General features: G+C 44.8%; 1 protein-coding gene across 2 annotated transcripts in view; it reads left to right on the forward strand.

Annotated features, from left to right (window-relative positions):
- Positions 1 to 22,708, forward strand: part of pparg.L (peroxisome proliferator activated receptor gamma L homeolog) — a 36,216-nt gene that overhangs the window by 7,320 nt on the left and 6,188 nt on the right. Inside the window, 7 exon segments of one of the 2 annotated variants that reach the window (NM_001087843.1) lie at positions 4,704 to 4,952; positions 6,792 to 6,958; positions 7,148 to 7,286; positions 17,553 to 17,715; positions 17,718 to 17,752; positions 19,523 to 19,657; positions 19,659 to 19,967. In NM_001087843.1, coding sequence (NP_001081312.1) covers positions 4,718 to 4,952; positions 6,792 to 6,958; positions 7,148 to 7,286; positions 17,553 to 17,715; positions 17,718 to 17,752; positions 19,523 to 19,657; positions 19,659 to 19,967 — 1,183 coding nt within the window. In that variant the 5' untranslated portion in view covers positions 4,704 to 4,717. 2 annotated transcript variants of the gene reach the window in all.

The raw sequence follows: 22,708 nt of genomic DNA on the forward strand, positions 1-22,708 counted from the left end.
GCAAACACATCAGCCTCACGCCTGGGATTTTACCCAACACGGAGGGACCAGGGCCAATCACGAATACTGGGGTTTCAGTAGCTCATTCATTTGGGGTGTTGAACTGTACCCCAAAATCCCACTATCAAATTGTGTGCACATTTCTACTAGAAGCAAAATATTCCCCAGTACATAGAGTAAGGAGGGTTTTCTGTACCCCCATTCTCCTGCAGATGCCTCAGGAAATATAATTGTGGCCCTGGGAGAGGAACCCACAAAGCCCCCCAGATTTGTCTCTTCCCAGGGAGAGGCTGCCAACAGTAACATTGACTATGTAACATGCTTGTGGGAGGTGCTGGGAGTTGTAGTTCAGTAATCAGAGAGCTGCTGGTTGTAGTGTATATAATGGGACACTGCACAGGGGCCACAGGCTCTTGGGGCCCAGGACAGATGATTGGTTAAAGCGTCACATTACTGGATCCTTACTATACACTCTGCCCCCAGCTATAACCCCATCCCTGGAAAGAGATGCATTTTTAGGGTGCGGTGGAGTTTCTTGCCTTTCTGATTGGGTTTATGCGCAGCCCAGGGAGCGGAGTGCTATCTCTTGTGTCCCATTTATTGAGTTTAATTACTCACTATCATCGTATTCCTGGGGCAGAGGAAGTGAGGGGTCCCTCAGGGACGATTTTGTGGACTCAGAGAATCTAAGGGAAAGGTTAAATCCTAATGAGTCTTCCCATGAGCCGCGGCTCTACCCAAAAACATGTTGTGAGGCTGCGGGTGCCAAACAGCCCAGTGATTCCGAGATTTCGGGAGTTTTCCGAGGTTTATGGGACAACGATTTCCCAGGAGAATCTGCACAACCCTCAGACCTCAGATATGGGGTTCATGTTGTTCCTATCTGCCTACAGACACCCCAATTATCAGTAAAACTGTGACTTTTTGTTGCGTAAAACCCACAAAATCCATAAAGGGAAGTGTTGCCCCTTGGCATGTGGAACTGGGCGCAGAATTGACGTTATTTTATTATTTTATATATTTATATCATTATTATTGGGCACCAATCACAGTGTTGTTACTGGGGTACCGCAGGGGTCTCTCCTCGACCCTTTGCTTTTTCACTTGTTTATTAATGAACTGGAGGGGCCACTGAAACTACCGGCTGAACTGGTTAGAGGGAGGGAAGAGTTAAATTATGAGGGGAGACTGACAAGGTTGGGGTTGTTTTCTCTGGGGGAAAAAAGGCGCTTGTGAGGGGACATGATTAGACTTTACAAGTACATTAGAGGACATTATAGACAAATAGCAGGGGACCTTTTTACCCATAAAGTGGAAATATATGGACTGGGCTTATTTGGAGGGGGTGAACTTGATGGACTTTTTCAACCCAATTTAACTATGAAATCATGTGTCTTCCAATATGTACCTGCCCAAGCATGTCTGTCTAACCCCTAACCTTGTGCCTTTATATGGTCACAGAACAACCCCTCAGTGACTTCTAATATCCTTATCATTTACAGTAGGGGGTACATTATCCCTTATAATACATGAGTGATACTCAGAGTTCCCTGTATAACTCAGCCTGCAGCCTTGTGCCTTTATATGGTCACAGAACAACCCCTCAGTGACTTCTAATATCCTTATCATTTACAGTAGGGGGTACATTATCCCTTATAATACATGAGTGATACTCAGAGTTCCCTGTATAACTCAGCCTGCAGCCTTGTGCCTTTATATGGTCACAGAACAACCCCTCAGTGACTTCTAATATCCTTATCATTTACAGTAGGGGGTACATTATCCCTTATAATACATGAGTGATACTCAGGGGTATTTGAGGGGAATAAGAGGATGACTGACTGCTCACGGGGCCTGTTTCACATGGTACCGCCCATTTCTCTGACCCATGTCCTGATTGGCTGCAACAACTTGCAGCAATGAAGTGTTTGTGCCAGGAGCTTGGATACAATAATTAATCTAGTTAATAGAACTAATAGGTACAGTATCCATTATTCTGCCCTCTGCTGCCCCTTACATTCATGTTATACTTATACTTATACCTGCTGTGGGACTGAGTTGGCCTATTGAGTGTAGCAAGTGTGCTGGTAAGAGTGGTATAATATGTATAGAATATATATAATATCTGTATATCAGTATAATAGCGGCTACACCCAGCAGTGCCAGAGAAGTGAAGTCTCGGTGTAATGAGACGAATAAGGAAAAGGTTAATGCAATTCAGCAGAAGGCGCAGTTTATGTGACATCAGACATTCGCTTTGTACATGTCACTGGGGTTAAAAGTTTAGTGGTGTTTTATTTAACCCCACGCATCCTGTCTGGCTGCATTTGTCTCTGTGCCTTTATTTATTGCAGCGATCAAAGAGGGAAACCGCAAGGAGGGAGCCGTCCTGCTGCAACGACACAGACAAACCGAAACTTTCTCTGTACAATTATTTCTCCCTGTGAATGTGCACAGTAATCTCTTATGTGTGCCAAGCTCCTCCCTCTGCGGCAGCAGGGGATGCTGGGAATTGTAGTGCTAAACCCCGGCCTAACCTGTTAGCTGTCTCTGCTCTCTCTGTGAGAATATAGTGGGGAACAGCTTAGTATAGGCTTTTGCTAGTGGAGACCAAAGGCTTTCTGTGGGATGCTGGGAGTTGTAGTCCAACTGCAGAGCCATTTCTAGAATTCACATTATTCACTGATACTTGAAATGTTCTTATTGGGAATTTGTGTCTTTCCTCTCATTGAACCCAAAATGCACAGCTGGGGGGGGGCTCAGTTAGGGTGGAATTTGGGGAGAAACTCTCCTCGAAGTCCAACTTGGAAATCAGTTGGATTAAACTATTACCCCCTCCCCCCATTCTGCTTTATCCGTAACTGTGAACCAAGGGGGGTCAGACGCACTATAGGAATTACACAATAATATTAGTGAGTACTGGGCCAACGAGGGGTTAAATGCAATCACATGACACATGGGGTCAGCGGCCAAATTGGCTAAATTTAGATTTTATTTCCATGGGGGGCAGAGGTTGGGGAAAGAGCAGCGGCCGCAGGTCACAGACTTCCAGGAATCCTCCCTAACAACTCCCCGAACCCTTCTGGAATAATGGGCCACAATCCTTTTCTTTTAGCGCATTCACTTCTGGAAGCTGATTGGCTCATTTATGGAGCATTAATACTGGCGCCTCCCCGCGGCTCAAGCTCTGATGGGGGGCACCTAGAATTTATATAGGGCTTTGCACAAAACTGATGTATAGAGAGGCTGCTGGGAGTTAGAGACCAATAAGAGCCACAGTTCAGTAAATGCTGAATAGAAACAAGAGTAAATGGGGGGGGTATGAGCAGAAGTGAGGGGGTCGCTGAGTTTCTCTCCGGATCTGACCAGAGAATGAATTTAGAGTTGTGGAGATAAAGTCCAAGGATACAGAATGTTCCAAAACACCAGACACCCGTCCCACTCTCTCCCAACTGATTCATAAAAGCAGGAACGGCCTTTAGCTCTGCACATCAACTCCCCGCACCAACCCCCATTCACCAACTGGACAAACAGACAGTGGCCAGGAAAGAGATTTAGTAGCCTGCTGGGAGTCACATGGGAGTTGGGCCATGGTTCCTAATGTCAATTCTTATGACAATTCAACATATGGAGCTTTAGCCTTGTCCAACTACAACACCCAGCGTGTCTTGACAACCTTTATTAGTCGGAGGAATCTGGAAATGGTACTTTAAGAAAAACCTACATGTTAATATTTCCTTCTTGCCCTCTTCTTTGTATTACATTTTGTCCCACTGTCGTCATCTTGTCCTACAGTCTCCATCTTGTCTTACCATCTCCATCTTGCCCTACTGTCTCCATCTTGTCCTACTGTCTCCATCTTGTCCTACTGTCTCCATCTTGTCCTACTGTCTCCATCTTGTCCTACTGTCTCCTTCTTGTCCTACTGTCTCCATCTTGTCCTACTGTCTCCATCTTGTCCTACTGTCTCCATCTTGTCCTACTGTCTCCATCTTGTCCTACTGTCTCCATCTTGTCCTACTGTCTCCATCTTGCCCTACTGTCTCCATCTTGTCCTACTGTCTCCATCTTGTCCTACTGTCTCCATCTTATCCTACTGTCTCCATCTTGTCCTACTGTCTCCATCTTATCCTGCTGTCTCCATCTTGTCCTACTGTCTCCTTCTTGTCCTACTGTCTCCATCTTGCCCTACTGTCTCCATCTTGTCCTACTGTCTCCATCTTGTCCTACTGTCTCCTTCTTATCCTACTGTCTCCATCTTGTCCTACTGTCTCCATCTTGTCCTACTGTCTCCATCTTGTCCTACTGTCTCCTTCTTGTCCTACTGTCTCCATCTTGTCCTACCGCCTCCATCTTGTCGTACTGCGTCCATCTTGCCCTCAATTCACTATCCTAGTGAACTAACACTGTTTATTAGGATAAGGGTACAAGAAACAACATACAATCTGGATGTCCAGCCTCATTGTGGTCAGTGATTGATTGGTGGCTTTATATAATACAGTGTTGGTTTAGATGTTGCAATTAGTTGGATGAAATATCAAATGATATAATATTATTACTTAGAAGTCTCTCAGGTTTGGCGTTGGAACTTGTGACTGACCACAGAGAGAACAGCTATCAGATGTGGCAGAAATGTGGGTTCTTCTCATTGTTTTGATCAGAATGATTTATATTGATTTGGTCTCTTTTGGCTTCTCTTTCAGGAGCGAGCACAGTCATGGTGGACACTGAAATGCCTTTCTGGTCCAATTTGAATTTCGGAATGAATTCCATGGACATGTCGGCTCTGGAGGACCATTGCCAGCCCTATGACATTAAGCCCTTTACTACTGTAGACTTTTCCAGCATCAATTCTCACTATGATGATATTCTGGATGAAAAGACTTTCCTCTGCAGGAACGACCAGTCGCCCATTGATTATAAATATGACCTGAAGCTACAGGAATGCCAAAGTACGCCGTCTCATTTCCTCTTCCAGGTGCACCCTATGAAATGACTCCTGAATTCTCTCTGCTCCCAACAGCCCCAGCATTCTCTATAATGAAGTCCATGTTATATCTGTCACAACGAATGATGAACAATTATTGATGATAGTAGTATATAAAAAACGTTTCTGGTCTCTGTATAACTCACCAGATGTAGGAGGAGGTCCCGGTGCACCGCCCTGAACCTTCAGCTTAGGGGAGCAGATAATCGCAAACAAAATGAGCAGACACTTCCAAAGATCACTCCTCCAGGCAGACTTGTCAAATAATAAGTAACTTTATTCTGGTATACAAGGATTCAGCCTTACGCGTTTCATATCATACTGATACTTCATCATATGCTCATCAGCCTATCATTAAATATGCCTGGAGGAGTGATCTCTGGAAGTGTCTGCTCAATTTGTTTGTGATTATCTGCTGTGTTATGCATGTTATATCTGTGTCCAACTTCACTACTAGGTCCTTAATAGTAATATGATTTCCAGGAAATACATGCCCCATGCAAAGGAAGTAGAGACAGTCACACGAGTACCAGGAAATACACTCCCCCATGCAAAGGAAGTAGAGACAGTCACATGAGTACCAGGAAATACACTCCCCCGTGCAAAGGAAGTAGAGACAGTCACAGGAGTACCAGGAAATACACTCCCGATGCAAAGGAAGTAGATACAGTCACATGAGTACCAGGAAATACACTCCCCCGTGCAAAGGAAGTAGAGACAGTCACACGAGTACCAGGAAATACACTCCCCCGTGCAAAGGAAGTAGAGACAGTCACACGAGTACCAGGAAATACACTCCCCCATTCAAAGGAAGTAGAGACAGTCACATGAGTACCAGGAAATACACTCCCCCATGCAAAGGAAGTAGAGACAGTCACACGAGTACCAGGAAATACACTCCCCTGTGCAAAGGAAGTAGAGACAGTCACACGAGTACCAGGAAATACACTCCCCCGTTCAAAGGAAGTAGAGACAGTCACACGAGTACCAGGAAATACACTCCCCCATGCAAAGGAAGTAGAGACAGTCTCACGAGTACCAGGAAATACACTCCCACATGTAAAGGAAGTAGAGACAGTCACACGAGTACCAGGAAATACACTCCCCCATGCAAAGGAAGTAGAGACAGTCACACGAGTACCAGGAAATACACTCCCCCATGCAAAGGAAGTAGAGACAGTCACACGAGTACCAGGAAATACACTCCCACATGTAAAGGAAGTAGAGACAGTCACACGAGTACCAGGAAATACACTCCCCCATGCAAAGGAAGTAGAGACAGTCACCATGAGTTACCAGGAATACATCCCCGTGCAAAGGAAGTAGAGACAGTCCACACGAGTACAGGAAATACACTCCCCCGTGCAAGGAAGTAGAGACAGTCACACGAGTACCAGGAAATACACTCCCCCGTTCAAAGGAAGTAGAGACAGTCACATGAGTACCAGGAAATACACTCCCCCATGCAAAGGAAGTAGAGAAGTCACACGAGTACCAGGAAATACACTCCCTGTGCAAAGGAAGTAGAGACAGTCACACGAGTACCAGGAAATAAAACTCCCCCGTTCAAAGGAAGAGAGACAAGTCACATGAGTACCAGGAAATACACTCCCCCATGCAAAGGAAGTAGAGACAGTCACACGAGTACCAGGAAATACACTCCCCCATGCAAAGGAAGTAGAGACAGTCACATGAGTACCAGGAAATACACTCCCCCTTGCAAAGGAAGTAGAGACAGTCACACGGGACTGCTATTCATATAGCACCGGTTTAAATCATGTCCCTCTCTTCTTCTACCCAACAGGTTCCATAAAGCTGGAGCCCCCGTCACCCCCTTACTTTTCAGACAAACCACAGTGTAGTAAAGCCTTTGAAGACACCCCAAATTCCTTCATAGCCATTGAATGCAGAGTTTGTGGGGACAAAGCCTCTGGGTTCCACTATGGCGTCCATGCATGTGAAGGTTGCAAGGTAATGATTATATCTTACTCGCTGCTCAGGGGACCCCTGTATTTGTCCCACATTTCCTTCCCCTGCTGGGTTTGGGGGTCACTTTCTGCTCAGGGGAGCCCAGCGTCCATCCCATATTTCCTTCCCCTACTGGTGGTCACTTTCTGCTCAGGGGCTGTGTGTCCTGATTTTGTTCCTTCTACTTTTCAGGGGTTCTTTAGAAGAACAATCAGGTTGAAGTTAATTTATGAAAGGTGCGACCTGAATTGCCGGATTCACAAGAAGAGCCGAAACAAATGTCAGTTCTGCCGGTTCCAGAAGTGCCTGGCGGTCGGCATGTCCCATAATGGTGAGTGGTTTCTGCTTCTCCCCCCGGGTCCCAGAACTCAGACCTCTCTATCTCTCTACACCAGTGATCCCCAACCAGTAGCTCGTGAGTAACATGTTGCTCCCCAAACCTTTGGATGTTGCTCCCAGTGGCCTCAAAGCAGGTGATTATTTTTGAATTCCAGGCTTGGGAGCAAGTTTTGGTTGTATAAAAACCAGATGTACTGCTAATCAGAGTCTCCTGTAGCTGCCAGTCTACTAAATGGCCAATCACAGCCCTTATTTGGCTCCCCAAGAACATTTTTTATGCTAGTGTTGCTCCCCAACTCCTTTTACTTCTGAATGGGGATCCCTGGTCTATACAATTATTTCCCGCAATGTTTTGCTTTGGGCCCTGGTTTTGCTGAATCCGAATTCTGCACAAAGTCTTTGGATTGGGCCAAATTCTGAAGTGAATATCCAGAACTCAGTGGGTCCCTAATAAGCGGAGTGTGGCCCCTTCCTGAGGGGTGAATGTTCTATATAAGAACCCCAGTCCCTGTTTCTTCTTGTCTCGCTCTCTCACACTCTAAAGGGGAAGTAAAGCAAAATGACACAATCTGAGGCCAATATTCCGGCACATTCCCAGGCACAAGAAGAGAACAGGTTTTATTTTGACAAGAGTAAGTATTTAAATAAAGGGAAGGCCATGTTCTGAATGGTTCAGCGCATATGGAATTTATACTGCCCCCCCCTGTACATTGACCAGCGAGGCTCATACAGGTCAGGACTCCTAGGGGCGAGGCCACTAATCACATTCCCTGTGGCCCTACCGGCCCTGCACCATTCCTGACCCAGGAGCCCCAGGAGCCAACATTGAGGTCACTGGAGTTTCTCTGGTTCTTCCTCTGAGTAAAACAAACTCCTCTCACCCCAGTGGCACCTCCTCTTGCACTTAATTGCCCCTTCTATCACCTCATTTGCATACAACTCCTTATTAGTGATCTCATTGAAAACTTCCTGACTGATTTAATCACTTATTGGCTTTAATTTCATTAATTGGCTTTAGAGAATTGCTAAATTGTGCTGCCTGTGGGACATTCCTTTGCTTCTACAGGAGGAAAGACTCTCCCCCCCTCATTAATATTAAATGTTAACGACTTACTATTATTTATTCAGACCTCTTCTTACTTTTATTTCACTGGAACAGCCCAATGCCTGGTTGCTATGGCCAGTCAGCTGGGTTACCAGGTAGCAGCTTAAATCCCAAGATGTAGTTGCAGTGCCCCCTCTCTGCACTATAATGATGGGTGGGGGTGGGGGCACAAATGCTTTAAATCCAACCCTGACTTCAGTGGGACTGTGATTGGCAGGACCCTAATTCTCTCACCACTAGGGGGCGCTACTCTATTGATTGCTGAGCACAATGGGGATATAAAGCACAGACTGTAATAAAGTGCGGGGTTGGTGTGTGCAAGAACACTGCAGCTGCACTAACACACACACAGTATGACACCAGCGCAGCACTAACACACACACAGTATGACACCAGCGCAGCACTAACACACACACAGTATGACACCAGTACAGCACTAACACACACACAGTATGACACCAGTACAGCACTAACACACACACAGTATGACACCAGCGTAGCACTAACACACACACAGTATGACACCAGTACACACTAACACACACACAGTATGACACCAGTACACACTAACACACACACAGTATGACACCAGTACACACTAACACACACACAGTATGACACCAGTACAGCACTAACACACACACAATATGACACCAGTACAGCACTAACACACACACAGTATGACACCAGTACAGCACTAACACACACACAGTATGACACCAGTACAGCACTAACACACACACAGTATGACACCAGCGTAGCACTAACACACACACAGTATGACACCAGTACACACTAACACACACACAGTATGACACCAGTACAGCACTAACACACACACAGTATGACACCAGTACAGCACTAACACACACACAGTATGACACCAGCGCAGCACTAACACACACACAGTATGACACCAGCGCAGCACTAACACACACACAGTATGACACCAGTACAGCACTAACACACACACAATATGACACCAGTACAGCACTAACACACACACAGTATGACACCAGTACAGCACTAACACACACACAGTATGACACCAGCGTAGCACTAACACACACACAGTATGACACCAGTACACACTAACACACACACAGTATGACACCAGCGCAGCACTAACACACACACAGTATGACACCAGCGCAGCACTAACACACACACAGTATGACACCAGTACAGCACTAACACACACACAGTATGACACCAGTACAGCACTAACACACACACAGTATGACACCAGCGTAGCACTAACACACACACAGTATGACACCAGTACACACTAACACACACACAGTATGACACCAGTACACACTAACACACACACAGTATGACACCAGTACACACTAACACACACACAGTATGACACCAGTACAGCACTAACACACACACAATATGACACCAGTACAGCACTAACACACACACAGTATGACACCAGTACAGCACTAACACACACACAGTATGACACCAGTACAGCACTAACACACACACAGTATGACACCAGCGTAGCACTAACACACACACAGTATGACACCAGTACACACTAACACACACACAGTATGACACCAGTACAGCACTAACACACACACAGTATGACACCAGTACAGCACTAACACACACACAGTATGACACCAGCGCAGCACTAACACACACACAGTATGACACCAGCGCAGCACTAACACACACACAGTATGACACCAGTACAGCACTAACACACACACAATATGACACCAGTACAGCACTAACACACACACAGTATGACACCAGTACAGCACTAACACACACACAGTATGACACCAGCGTAGCACTAACACACACACAGTATGACACCAGTACACACTAACACACACACAGTATGACACCAGTACAGCACTAACACACACACAGTATGACACCAGTACACACTAACACACACACAGTATGAAACCAGTACAGCACTAACACACACACAATATGACACCAGTACAGCACTAACACACACACAGTATGACACCAGTACAGCACTAACACACACACAGTATGACACCAGCGTAGCACTAACACACACACACACAGTATGACACCAGTACACACTAACACACACACAGTATGACACCAGTACAGCACTAACACACACACAATATGACACCAGTACAGCACTAACACACACACAGTATGACACCAGTACAGCACTAACACACACACAGTATGACACCAGCACAGCACTAACACACACACAGTATGACACCAGCGCAGCACTAACACACACACAGTATGACACCAGTACAGCACTAACACACAGTATGACACCAGCACAGCACTAACACACACACAGTATGACACCAGCGCAGCACTAACACACACACAGTATGACACCAGTACAGCACTAACACACACACAGTATGACACCAGTACAGCACTAACACACACACAGTATGACACCAGTACAGCACTAACACACACACAGTATGACACCAGCGCAGCACTAACACACACACAGTATGACACTAGTACAGCACTAACAAACACACAGTATGACACCAGTACAGCACTAACACACACACAGTATGACACCAGCACAGCACTAACACACACACAGTATGACACCAGCGCAGCACTAACACACACACAGTATGACACCAGTACAGCACTAACACACACACAGTATGACACCAGCACAGCACTAACACACACACAGTATGACACCAGCGCAGCACTAACACACACACAGTATGACACCAGTACAGCACTAACACACACACAGTATGACACCAGCGCAGCACTAACACCACACAGTATGACACCAAGCAGCACTAACACACACAGTATGACACCAGTACAGCACTAACACACACACAGTATGACACCAGTACAGCACTAACACACACACAGTATGACACCAGCGCAGCACTAACACACACACAGTATGACACCAGTACAGCACTAACACACACACAGTATGACACCAGTACAGCACTAACACATTTTTGCACACACAGCTCCAGTGAGAGTGTCGGAAGTGCAAGAATTTGTGATTTCACTAACTCCCTGCAACCCCTGGTCACAATCTTTCAGGCTGTTGTATTTATGAGACTGGTTTCCTCGTTAGAATTGACACATTGGGTCGTGTGTACGTGAGGTCGCCGGCGTGCAAAAAGCAGGGTCACTATTGGCACGAGATGGACTTGTTCTGGGATTGAGCCGACAGACTGGAAGGGCCTCATTCCTCCTCCGCTCATTCACTCACTCACACGGGGCAGGACCGGCTTTTCTGGTTTAATGGACAAAAGCTCAATAACAGAAGTTCTTGGCATGCGAATTCCAAAGCAAACAAGTCCTGGGGCAACTCTACTCGCCCCCACCCCCTCATTCTGTCAATCCTCCCCCCATGCTCTACTGATCATATACGGACCAGCTGCTTGGTACCATGACCCAAATCCATATTTAGACTATAAATATAAACTAAAAATAGCCCCAAAAGTCCTGTTTTGCTTGTTTCTCCGACCTTGCCACACCCAATATGGTGGAGTACTTCTGTCTAATGAGCAGATTTTAGGCTATAACTACCCCTTCACATTAATATGATAATCTATTTTCTAATAGGAATCATTTCTGTCCAATCAGAACTTTTGATGGGGAACAAGAAGTAACTTTCCCTGATATGTCTCTCCTTTGTGCAAATGTATAAATTCAACTCATTCTGAGGGTTTATATAAAGCAAGGGGAGGGCAAGATCTTCCTCTATCCTCTACATCTACTATACATCTACTGTCTCCATATTTTCTTACTGTCTCCATTTTTTCCTACCGTTTCCACCTTGTCTCCATCATTTCCTACTGTCTCCATCTTGTCCTACTGTCTCCATCTTGTCCTACTGTCTTCATCTTGTCCTACTGTCCCCATCTTGTCCTACTGTCTCCATCTTGTCCTACTGTCTCCATCTTGTCCTACTGTCTCCATCTTGTCCTACTGTCTCCATCTTGTCCTACTGTCTCCATCTTGCCCTACTGTCTTCATCTTGTCCTACTGTCCCCATCTTGTCCTACTGTCTCCATCTTGTCCTACTGTCTCCATCTTGTCCTACTGTCTCCATCTTGTCCTACTTTCTCCATCTTGTCCTACTGTCTCCATCTTGTCCTACTGTCTCCATCTTGTCCTACTGTCTCCATCTTGTCCTACTGTCTCCATCTTGTCCTGCCGTCTCCATCTTGTCCTACTGTCTCCATCTTGCCCTACTGTCTTCATCTTGCCCTACTGTCTTCATCTTGTCCTACTGTCTCCATCTTGCCCTACTGTCTCCATCTTGTCCTACTGTCTCCATCTTGTCCTACTGTCTCCATCTTGTCCTACTGTCTCCATCTTGCCCTACTGTCTTCATCTTGTCCCTACTGTCCCCATCTTGTCCTACTGTCTCCATCTTGTCCTTCTGTATCCACCTTGTCCTACCGTCTCCACCTTGTCTCCATCTTGTCCTACTGTCTCCTTCTTGTCCTACTGTCTTTATCTTGTCCTACTGTCTCCGTCTTGCTCTACTGTCTCCATCTTGTCCTACTGTCTCCATCTTGTCCTACTGTCTCCATCTTGTCCTACTGTCTCCATCTTGTCCTACTGTCTCCATCTTGTCCTACTGTCTCCATCTTGTCCTACTGTCTCCATCTTGTCCTACTGTCTCCATCTTATCTTACTGTCTCCATCTTGTCCTACTGTCTCCATCTTGTCCTACTGTCTCCATCTTGTCCTACTGTCTCCATCTTGTCCTACTGTCTCCATCTTATCTTACTGTCTCCATCTTGTCCTACTGTCTCCCATCTTGTCCTACTTGGGGCAGAGGAGTTTAATTGGGGGGAGGGGCAGTCAGATCATTGTGGGCAGTGAAGTTTGGAGTTTGGTTTTAATGCCTCTTTAAATGTAACTCTCACTATGGCTGAGCCCCTCTACAGAAGAACTACCAGGGATGGGTTAATACGGGAGGTTGTTGTTGGGAAATGCACCACAGAAATAATTCCTAAGCCCCTTATAGCCCCCCAGTGTCTCTTGTAGACCCAGTCGTTGGATGAAGTTGTGAGAGAACTTTTATAACAAACACAAAAGGCACCAGCAGGTCCCGGCACCCTGACAAAGTGCAATTGAATTGAATGGATTAGAAGCAATGGCTGAGTAAGAATTGTGGGAATTGTAGTTTGTTATTGAGCAGATGAGCTGCTGAGGCCGCTGTGTGACTGAGGCTGATCCCGGGTGCCAGGGAGACTTTGCACAATAACTGTAATTATCATGATATCAGTTTTGGGGCAGTTGTTTGGATTTGTTGCAGATGTTTGGAAAGTCTTGAAGGAATATTTTAGTGTTGGGGTGGGTAACAATTGCCTCGTGCCCTTATGTTGTGCCCCTGGGGGCCCCTGGTATTCATCACTGATAGAAGCAGAATGTCCTGTTTGGAGGAGGGGGGATTGCAACATCAGCAAAACACAGTCAAGTGACAGAATAAATCATAAGATGTTATTACAGGTCACATGCCCAACAGACAATGGGCAGACAATAGGCACAACCTCCCCTCGGGGCATTGCAGCAACGTATAGACATGAAGCCAAAGCCACACTTATTGCCAAACAGTTAACCCTGGGCCAACTTGTGGCCATCACACTCTCTTCCAGTAACTCAAGGGTTATTGCCCATAACTCCCTGAACCCTTAGTTGGGTTTATTAATGAGATGGTTCTATAGAGAGATAGTTATATATAGAGAGATAGTTATATAGAGAGATAGTTATATAGAGAGATAGTTATATAGAGAGATAGTTATATAGAGAGATAGTTATATAGAGAGATAGTTATATAGAGAGATAGTTATATAGAGAGATAGTTATATATAGAGAGATAGTTATATAGAGAGATAGTTATATAGAGAGATAGTTATATATAGAGATAGTTATATAGAGAGAGATAGTTATATAGAGAGATAGTTATATAGAGAGATAGTTATATAGAGAGATAGTTATATAGAGAGATAGTTATATAGAGAGATAGTTATATAGAGAGATAGTTATATATAGAGATAGTTATATAGAGAGATAGTTATATAGAGAGATAGTTATATATAGAGAGATAGTTATATATAGAGATAGTTATATATAGAGAGATAGTTATATAGAGAGATAGTTATATAGAGAGATAGTTATATAGAGATAGTTATATATAGAGAGATAGTTATATAGAGAGAGATAGTTATATATAGAGATAGTTATATAGAGAGAGATAGTTATATAGAGAGATAGTTATATAGAGAGAGATAGTTATATATAGAGATAGTTATATATAGAGATAGTTATATAGAGAGATAGTTATATATAGAGATAGTTATATAGAGAGATAGTTATATAGAGATAGTTATATATAGAGATAGTTATATATAGAGATAGTTATATATAGAGATAGTTATATATAGAGATATTTATATATAGAGATAGTTATAAATGGGCAGAGTTTGGATAGAGAGTCACTGCTTTTGTTTTACAGCCAGAAGGGGGGGTAAGACAGGAGCCTCTTGTGGGGGGCAGACGGGGGGGGCTGCAAAAGAGGTGGAGCTTCTGAAGGAAGATCAGGGGCAGATCAGGACTTGGTTAGGTGGGTGTATAAGGCGCAGTGAATCCCTATGGCAACCCCGTCTGATGTTCTTGTGTAGGAAGGGCAGAGAGATGCAGGTGAGGAGGAGAGTGGTGATTGGATGGAACTGGGTCTGCCCTAATACATAGGAAATGGTTAAATTGGGGACATTCTATTGGGAAGATGCCCCTGCCCCCCACTAGCATCACAATTAATTGTTTTATAATACACAAGAGCCATGAATATCCTGTAAATTAGATCCTTATAAACAGTTACTAGTGATGTCATCGGTTACAGTCGGAGCTTAGTGATGTCATTTCTGTCACATGACTCACTCAAACTTGTGTATTATTATAAATAAAGTTCCCCCTGTTGTAAAATATGAGGATATTAGAAGTCACCTCGGAGTTCCATGACCTTCAGCCTCGTGTCTTTATCACACGGTCATGGAACTTCTCCGTAACTTATAATATCCTTATATTTTACTTTATTTACTATATTATTTCTAATATTATCCCTAAATATAAATATATTCCTGCAATAGAGATGCACTGGCCAATATCCTGACTGGGCCTAAATGGTTCTGATCAGGGGAATCAATAGAGTCCAGACACTAAAGGTGACCGTACACCGGGATCTCTCCCCTATATGCCCCTAGGGCCCAACGTTCTGATCAATGAACAGATATTTTACCCTTCCCGATCAACATCTGGCCAACTTACACCCAGAAATCGATCATGGAAGCCCACGGGCCAATAAGCTGCCGACTGATTATAATGGGTTATGTGTTACCAGTAACATTAGTCCCTGTTAGAGGGTGGCGCTGTTCTGTTGCAGCTCTATGGGAAACACTGCCCTCTGGCTGATACTGGTTTGAGGTGGGACTACAACTGATTATCTAACCTGATTACCTGCTGTTAAATTCTGAAGAAAAAATTTAAAGGGATACTGTCATGGGAGAAATTTTTTTTTCAAAATGAATCAGTTAATAGTGCTGCTCCAGCAGAATTCTGCACTGAAATCCATTTCTCAAAAGAGCAAACAGAATTTTTTATATTCAATTTTGAAATCTGACATGGGGCTAGACATATTGTCAATTTCCCAGCTGCCCCAAGTCATGTGACTTGTGCTCTGATAAACTTTAGTCACTCTTTACAGCTGTACTGCAAGTTGGACTGATATCCCCCCTCCCCCCCCAGCAGCCTAACAACAGAATAATGGGAAGGTAACCAGATAGCAGCTCCCTAACACAAGATAACAGCTGCCTGGTAGATCTAAGAACAACACTCAATAGTAAAAACCCAGGTCTCACTGAGACACATTCAGTTACATTGAGAAGGAAAAACAGCAGCCTGCCAGAAAGCATTTCTCTCCTAAAGTGCAGGCACAAGTCACATGACCAGGGGCAGCTGGGAAATTGACAAAATGTCTAGCCCCATGTCAGATTTCAAAATTGAATATAAAAAAATCTGTTTGCTCTTTTGAGAAATGGATTTCAGTGCAGAATTCTGCTGGAGCAGCACTATTAACTGATTCATTTTTTTCCCATGACAATATCCCTTTAACAATAACAATGAATACAGACCAATTACAGAGGGGGTTACCTGACATCTACAGAATCCTAAAAGTTCCTTTACAGAGTAACTTCCCCTTTAATGTTTATAAATGGAATAGTGCTGGGTCTTATTCTAGAGACAATATTTTGGGCAGAATGTTACTAAGGTACTGGCAGCACTTGAGGGACATGAGCTCCTGGTTCAGAGAAGTCGGACAGTAACCAGAAGCTACAGACTAATGGCTCAGGCCGTGCTCTGCTGCCCCCCGGTGGCTGTGCAGGGGACTCACTCTGTGTGACAGTTGCAAATAACGGCACTTTGATTAAAGGGATAGTATGAGCTCCTTGCACTTCTATATAGTTGCGCTCAGCACCGCTTAGTCCGTCCTGCCTTCCTTTCTGAATTGGGTGCTGCTGCACCTATTGATTCAGGGGACCAGGCACTAACTCCATGGGACCCTTCACCCCCTGAATTAGTCACCCCAGGAATCAATCACCCCAGGAATCAATCACCCCAGGAATCAATCACCCCAGGAATCAATCACCTGGGTTCAGCTGCACCAAAAGAATAAAGTGCCCTCGTTACTCTTATGCCAAACACAAGACTTGCCCCATATGTAATAAAAGGCATTAATTTTGCCCAGGAGCAGTAACCCATAGCAACCAATAAGATTTTAGCTTTTCCTGTACGTCACATGACACTGGGTACTTGTTCTCATACTTCAGTACAGGAAATGAAAATCTCGTTAAGTATAATTTGATTTTCCCTTTTAAACAGGTGACCAGTAAACGCTACCTGCTGATTGGTTGCTATGGTTACTGCCCCTGTGCAAACTTAGTGCCTTTTATTACAGAACCCCCTTAGTGTTCAATTTGAACCAATTCGCTGGGGCAGTTACTTTTGGCAAATGGGGTGCAAGTGCGGCAGGTGCAAGGGCAGTGACACTGGGATTGTGGGTAAGAACGCTGCATTGTGGGAAAGTTCTGGTTCTAATGGGAACGTGTGTGGGCTCAGCCATCAGGTTCGGTCGGATGCCGCAGGCAGAGAAGGAGAAATTATTGGCTGAAATCTCCAGCGACATCGACCAGTTGAACCCCGAGTCGGCCGATCAGCGAGTCCTGGCCAAACACTTGTACGACTCCTACGTCAAGTCCTTCCCACTGACCAAAGCCAAGGCCCGGGCCATCCTGACGGGCAGAGCCACCGACAAAACTGTAAGTAGCGAATATTCATCTATACAGGGAGTTCCCCGGGATCATCCCTTTATTGTTAGAATTCATTCAGGGGCCCCTCACCTGCCTCCCTCCAACTGTAACTCCCTGCAGCCCACCAACCGCTCTGTGCTGAATCAAAGGGTGCCCTCCAGCTGTTCTCCATCCACAACTCCCAGCGACCCCACCACTAATCAGGACTTCAGCAGCAGCAGCTGGGGGTGCAGTTTAGCCAATCGTTGTCCTGAAGCGAAACATTGTGGCACCGACCAATCCAGAAATCTAAATGTGATGAGTGTGCGGAGCCTGGTGCTAAAGGGTTAATGGCATTCAGCAGGTTCTCCTAAGGGCCACAGGTGAAACTAGGGGCCCCAATTCTGGTTCATCAGCTCAGAGTTCTGTTGCACCGGAGCAGTTCCTTGTCCTGCCCAATGTGACCCCCTATATTCTGTATCATATTGTAGTGTAGAGTGTTCCTTTGCAGCCGTCACTTCCTGTGCAGCAGGAAATCATACCGACAGGTTCCATTACACAATGTCACAATGGGGAACAGGCAAATACCAAAAGATCACAGTGGGTGCGGGGAGTTGTGGTTCATAAACAACTGCTGAAGGCAACACACACTCTTGTTTGACTCCCCAGTTCCTCAGTCAGACCCCTCAATACTGTCCCCCCTGCAGTCCCTGATTCTTTTCCCTCTCATGGGGCCCCTGAGTGAGGTCCTGGGAGTCCGAGCTGAAGGGAAAAAGCAATGTGCAAATAGTCAGCTCTTGTTCTCTCTGTTTGTTCTGCACTGGACTTTACCCCCAGTGTATATAGAGTCTGTCATGGGCTCCTGCTTTCCTCCTTATTGGCCCCTCCTGTATAATGGAGCAATAGGGCCACAGCCAGCTCAGAGCATAGACACTCCCACTCCCAGGTGGATCTGAGAACTGCATATCAGTAACAGGTCTCCCACTAACTGTCATGAAAATACAACTCCCAGCACCCTCAGCCACATCAGAGTCTCATGTGCACAGTCTTGTTTTGTTCCATCACCCATGTGCAAAAAAGTGCATGTGCAACAAAAATGTATGTGCAAAAAAGTGCATGTAAAAAAGTGCATGTGTGAAAAAGTGCATGTGCAACAAAGATTAATGTGCAAAAAGTGAATGTGCAAAAAAAGTGCATGTGCAAAAAAGTGCATGTGCAACAAAAATGAATGTGAAAAAAAGTGCATGTGCAAAAAAGTGCATGTGCAACAAAAATGAATGTGCAAAAAAACTAAAGTGCAGCAGGGGGGGTGGGGCTAAAGTCTTTATCCCCGGCCAAAATACCTGCAGGAGGTAAAGGGGTGGGGGGGGAACCAATAAGGCCCCACAACAAATACAGTGGGTTCAGGTTTTAGGGGAAAAGGAACCTAATGGCCCCACATTTGCCCCCTTAATGCACTGAATTCATGAAGTGCTAAAAAGTGAAAGTTCTGGGTGACTCTATAGGAATAAAAATAGAAATAAATTGCTAAAAATAAATGTGCTTGGGGTACAGAGACTGATTCCCTGTTAGGACCAGTAGGGGCCCCTTCTGAGTTTTAGGGCCCATCAGTGCCAGGCTGCTGTTTGGGCAATTCCAGGGGCGCAGGGAGCAGTGGGAAGGACCGAGGGCCCCGGTCTCAAACAGTTTCCTATGTGGCCCCTGAGAGGCTAAATCCTATGATGGGGCAGTTGGAGGCAGTTTAGGGGCCCCTATGCAGAGACTTATTGGGGCCACTAACGTGTGACGGTTCCCTTTCAGCCCGTGGTTATACACGACATGAACTCGCTGATGATGGGGGAGGATCAGATCAAGGGGCAGTGCGTGACCCCCGAGCAGAACAAGGAGGTGGCGATTCGAATCTTCCAGCGCTGTCAGTCGCGCTCCGCGGAGGCGGTTCGGGAAATCACGGAATTTGCCAAGAACATCCCGGGATTCGTCAGCCTCGACCTGAACGACCAAGTGACGCTGCTGAAATACGGGGTGCACGAGATCATATTCACTATGCTGGCCTCGCTCATGAACAAAGACGGGGTGCTCGTAGCCGAGGGCCAAGGCTTCATGACCCGCGAGTTTCTCAAGAGTCTGCGCAAACCCTTCTCCGACTTCATGGAGCCCAAATTCGAATTCGCCATTCGCTTCAACTCCCTCGAACTCGACGACAGCGACTTGGCCATATTTGTAGCGGTCATTATACTGAGCGGAGGTGAGTCTGAGCCAGTCGCTAAATCACGTCCACAACCTGCAGCCCCCAGTTATTATTGGGGTGTCTTGTCTCACTTCTAACATTCAGCAACATTTGTGTCAGTGGGGGGGGGCTTTAAAGGCCACATTAACCCTAAAAACTGGTCAATACAGAATGGATTTATGTGCAGCAAGTTATCCTATTTCTGTGGGTCTCCCCACTCCTGTATGTACCCCAACTCTGCAACTCTTGTCTGTACCAGTGTGTCCCTAATAATTGTTAGTGTGTGAGTGAACTTTCCATACACAGTAAGAGTTTTATATTATGTAAGTTGGAAGATGCTTGGTGAGTGTGTAAGTTGTACAGTGAGTGTGTAAGTTGTACAGTGAGTTGTTTAGTGAGTGTGTAAGTTGGTTGTTTAGTGAGTGTGTAAGTTGTACAGTGAGTGTGTAAGTTGTACAGTGAGTGTGTAAGTTGTACAGTGAGTGTGTAAGTTGTACAGTGAGTGTGTAAGTTGTACAGTGAGTGTGTAAGTTGTACAGTGAGTGTGTAAGTTGTACAGTGAGTGTGTTAGTTGCACAATGACTGTTGGTTGTTTAGTGAGTGTGTAAGTTGTACAGTGAGTGTGTAAGTTGTACAGTGAGTGTGTAAGTTGTACAGTGAGTGTGTTAGTTGCACAATGACTGTTGGTTGTTTAGTGAGTGTGTAAGTTGTTTAGTGAGTGTGTAAGTTGTACAGTGAGTGTGTAAGTTGTACAGTGAGTGTGTAAGTTGTACAGTGAGTGTAAGTTGTACAGTGAGTGTGTAAGTTGTACAGGGAGTGTGTAAGTTGTACAGTAAGTGTGTGTTGTACAATGTGAGTGTGTGTTACATGGTGAGTGTGATAGTTGTACAGTGAGTGTAAGTTGTACTGTGAGTGTGTAAGTTGTACAGTGAGTGTGTAAGTTGTACAGTGAGTGTGTTAGTTGCACAATGACTGTTGGTTGTTTAGTGAGTGTGTAAGTTGTACAGTGAGTGTGTAAGTTGTACAGTGAGTGTGTAAGTTGTACAGTGAGTGTGTTAGTTGCACAATGACTGTTGGTTGTTTAGTGAGTGTGTAAGTTGTTTAGTGAGTGTGTAAGTTGTACAGTGAGTGTAAGTTGTACAGTGAGTGTGTAAGTTGTACAGTGAGTGTGTAAGTTGTACAGGGAGTGTGTAAGTTGTACAGTAAGTGTGTGTTGTACAATGTGAGTGTGTGTTACATGGTGAGTGTGATAGTTGTACAGTGAGTGTAAGTTGTACTGTGAGTGTGTAAGTTGTACAGTGAGTGTGTAAGTTGTACAGTGAGTGTGTAAGTTGTACAGTGAGTGTGTAAGTTGTACAGTGAGTGTGTTAGTTGCACAATGACTGTTGGTTGTTTAGTGAGTGTGTAAGTTGTACAGTGAGTGTGTAAGTTGTACAGTGAGTGTGTTAGTTGCACAATGACTGTTGGTTGTTTAGTGAGTGTGTAAGTTGTACAGTGAGTGTGTAAGTTGTACAGTGAGTGTGTAAGTTGTACAGTGAGTGTGTAAGTTGTACAGTGAGTGTGTAAGTTGTACAGTGAGTGTGTTAGTTGCACAATGACTGTTGGTTGTTTAGTGAGTGTGTAAGTTGTACAGTGAGTGTGTAAGTTGTACAGTGAGTGTGTAAGTTGTACAGTGAGTGTGTTATTTGCACAATGACTGTTGGTTGTTTAGTGAGTGTGTAAGTTGTACAGTGAGTGTGTAAGTTGTACAGTGAGTGTGTAAGTTGTACAGTGAGTGTGTTAGTTGCACAATGACTGTTGGTTGTTTAGTGAGTGTGTACGTTGTACAGTGAGTGTGTAAGTTGTACAGTGAGTGTGTAAGTTGTACAGTGAGTGTGTTAGTTGCACAATGACTGTTGGTTGTTTAGTGAGTGTGTAAGTTGTACAGTGAGTGTGTAAGTTGTACAGTGAGTGTGTAAGTTGTACAGTGAGTGTGTTAGTTGCACAATGACTGTTGGTTGTTTAGTGAGTGTGTAAGTTGTACAGTGAGTGTGTAAGTTGTACAGTGAGTGTGTAAGTTGTACAGTGAGTGTGTAAGTTGTACAGTGAGTGTGTTAGTTGCACAATGACTGTTGGTTGTTTAGTGAGTGTGTAAGTTGTACAGTGAGTGTGTAAGTTGTACAGTGAGTGTGTAAGTTGTACAGTGAGTGTGTTATTTGCACAATGACTGTTGGTTGTTTAGTGAGTGTGTAAGTTGTACAGTGAGTGTGTAAGTTGTACAGTGAGTGTGTAAGTTGTACAGTGAGTGTGTAAGTTGTACAGTGAGTGTGTAAGTTGTACAGTGAGTGTGTTAGTTGCACAATGACTGTTGGTTGTTTAGTGAGTGTGTACGTTGTACAGTGAGTGTGTAAGTTGTACAGTGAGTGTGTAAGTTGTACAGTGAGTGTGTAAGTTGTACAGTGAGTGTGTTAGTTGCACAATGACTGTTGGTTGTTTAGTGAGTGTGTAAGTTGTACAGTGAGTGTGTAAGTTGTACAGTGAGTGTGTAAGTTGTACAGTGAGTGTGTTAGTTGCACAATGACTGTTGGTTGTTTAGTGAGTGTGTAAGTTGTACAGTGAGTGTGTAAGTTGTACAGTGAGTGTGTAAGTTGTACAGTAAGTGTGTGTTGTACAATGTGAGTGTGTGTTACATGGTGAGTGTGATAGTTGTACAGTGAGTGTAAGTTGTACAGTGAGTGTGTTGTACAGTGAGTGTGTTGTACAGTGAGTGTGTAAGTTGT

This window comes from Xenopus laevis, chromosome 4L (genome assembly GCF_017654675.1).
Source record: "Xenopus laevis strain J_2021 chromosome 4L, Xenopus_laevis_v10.1, whole genome shotgun sequence".
Classification (NCBI taxonomy): domain Eukaryota; kingdom Metazoa; phylum Chordata; class Amphibia; order Anura; family Pipidae; genus Xenopus; species Xenopus laevis.